The 8,005-nt window shown below is 39.3% G+C and overlaps 1 protein-coding gene across 5 annotated transcripts in view; it reads left to right on the top strand.

The window, feature by feature from the left end:
- Positions 1-8,005, top strand: part of STAT1 (signal transducer and activator of transcription 1) — a 46,445-nt gene that overhangs the window by 3,027 nt on the left and 35,413 nt on the right. For 4 of the 5 annotated variants that reach the window (XM_075934197.1, XM_075934195.1, XM_075934196.1 and 1 more), the window contains exons 2-6: positions 897-1,025; positions 2,013-2,157; positions 3,689-3,787; positions 5,532-5,621; positions 6,438-6,516. In XM_075934197.1, the coding sequence (XP_075790312.1) occupies positions 898-1,025; positions 2,013-2,157; positions 3,689-3,787; positions 5,532-5,621; positions 6,438-6,516 (541 nt within the window). In that variant the 5' untranslated portion in view covers position 897. The remainder of the gene's footprint in view (positions 1-896; positions 1,026-2,012; positions 2,158-3,688; positions 3,788-5,531; positions 5,622-6,437; positions 6,517-8,005) is intronic. The other variant, XM_075934198.1, reaches the window with a different exon arrangement.

The following is an 8,005-nucleotide window of genomic DNA, read 5'->3' as shown; positions in this document are numbered from 1 at the left end:
TGAATTCTGGACCAGAGAAGTTCAACCTGTACTTACAGAGGTGATCTTGGATAAGATAAACAGATTGAGCTTCTTTAGTTTCTGACAGACACAGGCTTTCCAGATCTCAGATCATTCTTACAGCTCTTTCTGAACCTTTTTCAATTTAACTTTTTAAAAATTCTGGACATAGAAACTGGACACAGTTCTGCAATAGTTTCACTGATTTCCTGGGCAGAGGCAGTACCACTTACGTACTGCTTTTCAAGATGCCCCTTGTACATCACAGGGTCACATTTGCTGCAATGCATTGCCCTGCAAGGTCATATTTGGTTAGTTATCTACCAAGACACCTCAGTCCTTTTCAGATTTGGACATTTCTGAAAATGGACATATGTGCCTTTGAAAATATTAGCCAGCATCTGAGCAATCCAAATGCAATTTAAAATAATCTCCCCCTACTGTCTGCTCTCCAACAGTGTAGGTCTTCACTTTCTGTTTCTTTATTTTAGGACTTGTCTTCATGGCCAAGGTAGGCTACTATTCAATTTAGCAAAACTCATTAGGGCTGCTAACACACATTCTACTTTGCATCAAGCCCTTAATCAGAGATGACTGGGAAAGGATGGTTATTCCCATTGTTAGTTACATTGCCAATTTTCTTGACATTTTTGGGAATTTCAGGAAACTTGAGAACCAAACATTTCTCTCTTTTTTGACAAAAACCTGAAGATTTTCTATGCAAATAGTTCCCTCTCCCCAAAATTTAGTTTTTTTAAATAATCATTTTCTATCAAAAGTGATTAGATGGGAAATTTTCAGCTTACTTCTTAAATATCTTATGTTGGGATTTAGGTGTGACTAAGATTTAGATGTGACTAAGATTTTATTAAATTCTATGCATCTTGATTCCACAGAATGACTCAGTGGTACCAGTTGCAGCAGCTTGATTCCAAATTCTTGGAACAAGTACATCAGCTGTATGATGACAGCTTTCCTATGGAAATCAGACAGTATCTGGCACAATGGCTGGAAAATCAAGACTGGTGAGAGCGAAGTGCTGTAATGTATATTGGAGTTTGTTGTTGCATTATTTAGCCAGTGATGCCTGTGAAAGATATGATACTAGCTTCTGACCTTGTGTGAAGGTAGATGGCTTTCACTGACAAAACACCATGCGTGCTTATCTAAGAACCTCTGCTGTATGATGAAAACAAGCATCCACTTAGGGCAGCAAACTGTTCAGTAAGTTTTTGTGAGGGTGACAACTGGGAGGTAGGAACAGAGGAGCCTATGTGCTGCTAGTCACTGTTTCCCATTGCACTTACCAGTCTGGGTGATGCTTACTGGTTAATGGTTAACTGGTGCCTTATGCTGCTGGCAGCTGGGGCTGGTGTGGCTGGAGCTGGAAGCGCGCAGAGCCAGCTCCAGCCCCAATTTGAGTTGTGAGATCCCTCTGGTCAGTAACCAAGTTAAAAGGTTAACCTTTTGTTTAACTGGTTAATTAATGAACCAGGATTTTACATCCCTAATAAGAATCCTGCAACACCAGTACCTATGGCTGTACACAACTGTTTCCCTGTTTCCTTTGTCCACCAGGGAAAGATTTATGGTTATTTATAAAAGGATTTAGGGGTCAGCTTTTCAGTTTCATCTCCACTAGCAAACTGAAGTATTGCTAAAATCTCTAGAAAATATTTTTATAGCGCTTCATTAGCGTGCAGACGAATAGATCTCACTTCCAGATTCTCAGTATGAGGTCCTCAGTGGTGATTAATGGTAGATACATATGCAAACACACAAATGTTGCAAGAGTAATCCTAGGAAAAATAAAAGAAAGTATTACTCATTTTAGTCATTTGAGATGAGAATGAAGGAGTTACCAAGAATGGAATTGAATGAAATTTACACACACCTATTCAATGCTTTTAAAAACTAAGACCAGAATCTTAAAAAAAAATTGCATTCACTTACCTTGCTAAAAATCAATGTAACAGTTGCGTTTAATATTAAATATACCTTAAATATCCTAGGGAGCATGCTGCCAACAACGTTTCATTTGCTACAGTACTGTTCCATGACCTCCTGTCACAGTTAGATGATCAGTTCAGTCGGTTTTTAATAGAAAACAACTTTTTGTTGCAACACAACATAAGGAAAAGCAAACGAAATCTTCAGGTATGTGTGTGACTATCATGGTATTAGAATCATATTTTTTTCAAGAAAATATTCTTTTAGCTTAAATATTACAAGTTAAAGGTTATACTTGTCTGAGCTTTTTTTCTTAAAACTTATGAATAGTACATGTAACTCCTGAGTCCTTTAACAGTTTAAAGAAATTATCTTTTTTCCAATTTACAATGTTTATTTCTAGCACTTTGTGTAGGTGCAAGAACCCTGCAAAACCAGCATGTACAGTAGGTATATGAAAGGTTAAGCCTAGACATCTACTGTAGGTATATAAAAGGTTAATCCTGTTGACTACAAGCATTCACCCCTCACCCTTGGTGCCTCTGTATCAGAGGCAGCAAGATGTGGGGGAGTGGAAGCTGGCACCTGTGAGGAGCCGGCTTAAAGCCTGTCCCCCACGAGCACAGAATCCGTCTGCCCTTCCCACCCCCACGCTGCTGCCTCTGATAGAGTGGCAACAATGCGGAGTATGAGGGGGGTAGGTGGGAGCCGATATGGGCGGGGAGCTCACCATGCATGCTGGCCTGTCCTCCTCCCCCCCCCCCCCCCTGCTGCCTCCTACAGAGGCATCAAGGGTGGGGGAAGAGGGTGGGGAGGAACAGATGCTGGGAGGAGGTGGCTTTAAAGCTGGTTCCCCCAGCATTGGCTCTGTGGTGCCTGCCCTGCCCCCTGCACTTGGTTGCCTCTATCAGAGGCAGCAGCACAGGGGATGAGGCATGGGAGGCTGCCACAAAGCAATCTTTCTGTGCAGTGGGCCTGGGCCCACCATGGACTGAGGCTGCTCCTCAGCAGCAGCCCCTGTCCGTGAAGCCTCTGAGCTCCCCGTGGACAGGGGCTGCTGCCATCCTGCCCTGCTTCCTCTATATCAGAGGCAGCAGCAGGGAGTGGCAGGTGAGAGCCAGTCTGCGTGGGGAGCTGGCAGCAGCGTGGAGTGTCAGGGCTCCCCAGGAGTGGGGCTGGGAGCTCACTGGCTGCCAGCCCTGCCTCCAGAGGCTATCAAATAGTTGTGTAACTACTAAAATTTGATGCAGTTACATGACTGTTCAATTACACGCTAACATCTGTATTAACCGGTAAACATCATCCTTAATGGGTAACGCTTACCAGTTCCAGTTAACTGGCCATGGCAGGGGGAGGAAGAGGCACTCCAGCCCCGCCCTTAATTGGTTAACCAGTTAAACTTCACATTTAATTGGTTAACAGATTAAAATGGGATTTTATATCCCTAATCTACAACTGAACTAAACTTCCTGAAAGTGGGTGGTGAGTGGCGCTTGAAGAGGATGAAAGGGTTTTGGATTCTGCAATCCTGGTGACACAGCAGACATGTCTCCTGAACTTCTAGGGATGCTGTGTGTGACCCAGTAGCTCCTGCTGAGGCAATACATCTTCACGCCATATCTTGGCTCACAAACAGCGGATACATGCTAAGCTTTTTGCCTGTTGGCTTTATCAGATGTGAAAACTGGTGTGATTGGTGCATGCTATTAATGAACTGTTTCTAATGCTATCAAACCAGGATCATTTTCAAGAAGACCCAATACAAATGGCAATGACAATCTACAATTGTCTGAAGGAGGAAAGGAAAATATTGAGCAGCGCCCAGTTGTCAGACCAGGTAATTTCTTCTCTCTCTCTAGTAGTTTATAGCCTCCAAAACAGAATAGCAGACTGAAAGCAGAACCACCCTTCACCTATTTAAGAGGAAGCTTGATCTGGTCTATCACAAACATCCACCGCACAAGCTGTGGCTTGTTTTAAAATTGTTTGTTTGCCCAGGTATAGTTTAAAGAAAAAGGAAGTCAGCTTTCTCCCTATGAGGGAATTCAAGGCCTTAGCTGCTTTTGTAGTCCAGAGATAGATGATACTTATGAAAAGAAACCAGCACGTTAACGTGTCTAAAGTGGATTTTACTAGCCTGCTCACGTTTAATTTCAGTTAGGTTAAACGTAGGAGTTATATGATTGCTATGGTAAGGAGAATGTTTAAACAACCTTATTAGTTTTTATTATGACTCAGGTAGAGCACCTGCCTTTGCATTTTCAGTGCTTTAATGTTGGCGGGATTTTAGCTTACTTCCTTTCTGCAGTGTACCCTTACCTGCCTTGTGGTGACTATCTGATCCTTCCTACTTTTTGTAGCTTCCCTCTGTGATCTTGATGCAACAGTCTTGTTTTTCCATTTGTTCTCTAAATATTTCTTTACCATCCTGTTTATTCAGTGGAGCCCTTCTCTGCCCACTAAACAGTTAAACAATTTAAAGGAACTAGAGTATTCCCTTCTTCATCTGTTACAGTAGATCTTGTTTTATTTCTATTTTTTCTGGGACTAGCTACTTATTTTGTTAATAAATATTTTTAAAAACACACCTCAACACAGTTGGTGCAAAGTGCATACTGCAAAATGTAGCTCCTTAGATATTATATAGTAATAGGTTACGGATTCATCACAACTAAGTACTTGTTATTACAACGTAGTGGAATGGGCCAGTTTTGGCCTGTAAGTTATATAGAGGTAGGAAGTCATTGTGATAACATACAAAGAGCTCAAAGTCATAAAGCCAAACTGTAAACATCCCAAGCATACAGGAAAGTCCCTTACCATATTTCAAATCACAGAAACAATAACTAGGTAACTTTAATGGTCTAACTTAAAAGGGACTTTTTGACAAGTTTATGGAATCATACACTTATTGGAAACTTGGTATTTAACAGTTTAACTGCACAAATTAGTAGTTCTTAGAGCACATTTTATGTAAAAACCACCTACACTGAAGCATCTCGCTATATGCAATACACGTAATAGTGTACTGCTCTTCTTTTAAATGTCCTGGCTTTTAAGTATATTAACTCCTTAAATTATGTTATTAGATTCAGTTTCAGAGGATTACAGCCACCTAAGATAACTTGCTTTGTATTGTAGCTGTGCAAAAATTAAATTGTACACTAATTTACAGTTTCCTGTACATGTCTAATATTGGTACCAACTCTTTATTAAAAAAATCCAGCCTTCTTAGATATTACATTTCTTTATATTGTCAGAAAAACATACAAAAATGATAAAATTATTGCTTGCCAAAACCAAATCACAGGTAAAGTATATTAAGAAATTATATAAAGTACGTGTCACCCAAAAGGCAATGTGTCACATTCTAATCCCTTTCCTTATTACAGCCTTCCTCTATTTTCAGTAATTTAAACCTAATTGTTTTATACCTATAGTTAAAAAATAATTGGGTCATGAACTATCAGAATGAAGTGTGCTTTGTTAGAGGCACCAAATATATGGCAGCTTGTGTTAGTCAAAACAACAACAAAAAAAAACCACGATAATATTTGTTTTTGTTCTGCTCTCTACGGTAGATGCAGGTAGGAAACATACAGAATACTGTAATGCTGGACAAACAGAAGGAGCTTGATATGAAAGTCAGAAGTGTAAAGAACAGTGTTGTGGTAAGTAAAAGCAAAACTGGGACACTAGACTTTTCTCAGAGATCTACATTTATGTTTCTAATATCAGGAAAATATTTTCATTGTCAATGTTGTGAGAGGGTAATCATGAATTCAGCAGTATGTTTGTTTTTCAGCTTTTTACCACCAGAAGGTGTTAAAAAACTTTACCTAATCACTGCTCAATAGTAGTGAGATGCAGGATGTCCACAATAAAGTTCCCCAAATTTCAAACACAGCAGAAAAAGTTTTTAAAGGAGTTGGAGATGCCTATATAGCTGACAATCTTAAGTGACATGTTAGAAGAAAGGAGATATTTTGAGAAATCATATATAGTCCACTAATAAAAGCTAGATCATCAGCTTGTATAGCGCCCACATCTGGCTCTAAAGCTTTCCTTTTTTTTTTCGTAATACCTTCTTAATCTTGATTGACAGTTTTCTGTAGGACAAATCCTATAGTCCTCACTCTGACTTTCCTGAGTTTTTTCCTGAGTGAGGGGTCAAAGATTTGTCCCAACATCTTTAAAATGCCATTCACTGGCCAAATTCTGCTTTCACGTAGTGTACAAATTCTCCTTGACTCATTGACTTTGGAGTGGGAGGGGGCAGGGATTATGCAAAATCAGAATTTAGCCCAATTTTGTTATAAATGCATTTTCCATTGTCAGAGAAGGCAGTGATTAGTTTGGGGATGTTTCTTACTATCTTCTTTTTGCTGTCTCTAAGTACTTGGTACCACATAATTGCCAATCAGTAAAAGTTTAAGACGATTAAGGCTGCTTGACTAATGGCGTCTTATTATGTTATTGCTTTATAGGAAATAGAACAAGACATCAAGACACTAGAGGATGTACAAGATGAATATGACTTTAAATGTAAAACCTTACAGAACAGAGGTGAGATTCATTCATATAAGAAATCTTAAGTACAGTACAGAAAAGCATTCTTTTGTACCAGAAATCAGGATTATGAAATAGCCGAATTCAGAGATGATGCAAATGGTGGGAGGAATTTTGCTTTTTCTGACTTCTTATGATGCAAAAATTCATCTGTAACTCATGAAAATAGGTTACCTTATAATACTCACTGTAATGTAAAGTTGGAAAACTTCTTTGTTAATACTAGTCTACATGTTCTTTTACCCTTTGCTTTGTCACTAGAAGTACCAACTCCAAAATCCCATGAATGTTGAGACATTTCAGCTTTAGACCTAATCTCTAAGTTTAGGCTTCTCCCTTCTATTGTGTATTTGCTACATACAAATGTATTTTTATTAGGAAATTACCTTATAACCTTATTAATTTTGAGATAAATATTCTTTTTCTCTACTAAGGAGTTTCTCCCCAATTTGTTAAAGTTTGGAAAAAATACAAATTTCTGTTTTAGAGTTAAAGGAACTCACCTCTTTCCTTCTGCCCCCCAAAAAGACCCTGATCCTGCACTATTTAAGTTAATAGGAGTTTTGCCATTAACTTCAGTACGATTGGGAGTAGGGGGATTAATATTGTTGGTTCTGTTCATGAAAGATTCTAAAAAGGCTTCATTTTTCAAGACCAAAGTTGGAAAGTGACTTAGCCATTAGTACATAGAATCATGAGCTTTAGTGGGCAAAACCCACTTCATCAGATGATTTGGAGTGGAAATAACAGAAACCAAGAGCAGAAGTAACAGCAGAAGTAGTACCTGTAAATTGTAGGACCTCTGTTAATAAGGCTAATTAAGTGGACTGCATGCATCTCATACGTAACTTTTGATGTGGAAATGCAGATGTTAATGGCAAGAGAAATTGGCTTGGTAATTCACCAACTAACTAGTTTATGTCTTTGTTTAGGCCCAGGGAAATTATGTCTAATCTGTAGATAAATTCCAGTTCTGCAGATTCTCTCTGTAATTGGTTAGTGAAATTCCTTCGTAGAAGAATGGCTACTTTGGAGGGGGATGCGCGCGTGGGTGCGCGCCCACAAAAGCTCATGTTTCTATGTGTTTTGATTAGTCTCTAAGGTGTCACAGGACCACTTGTTTTTAAAGTTACTAACTAACACAGCTACCCCTCTGCAGTGTGGTCTATTCTAGAGCAGAAGGTTGACTTAAGATATGCAACTCCAGCTACGTTAATTACATAACTGGAGTCACTATATCTTAAATTGCCTTCCACACAGCAGGAGGTCGACGGGAGCAAATGCTCCCATCGGCTTCCCTTATTCCTCATGAGGAGCAGGAGTACCGTTGCAGAAGGGAGTACCCTCCGAGTTTGATATAGTAAGTCTTCACTAGACCCACTAAATCAAATCCCGGAAGATTGACCAGAATAGTATTGATCTTCCACATAGTATAGACGTGGCCTGAGATTTTTTTTTTAGCCATTAATGAGGATTTGTTATCTTG

This window comes from Pelodiscus sinensis, chromosome 7, assembly GCF_049634645.1.
Source record: "Pelodiscus sinensis isolate JC-2024 chromosome 7, ASM4963464v1, whole genome shotgun sequence".
In the NCBI taxonomy this organism is placed as follows: domain Eukaryota; kingdom Metazoa; phylum Chordata; order Testudines; family Trionychidae; genus Pelodiscus; species Pelodiscus sinensis.
This window is presented reverse-complemented; position numbering and strand designations above follow the sequence as displayed.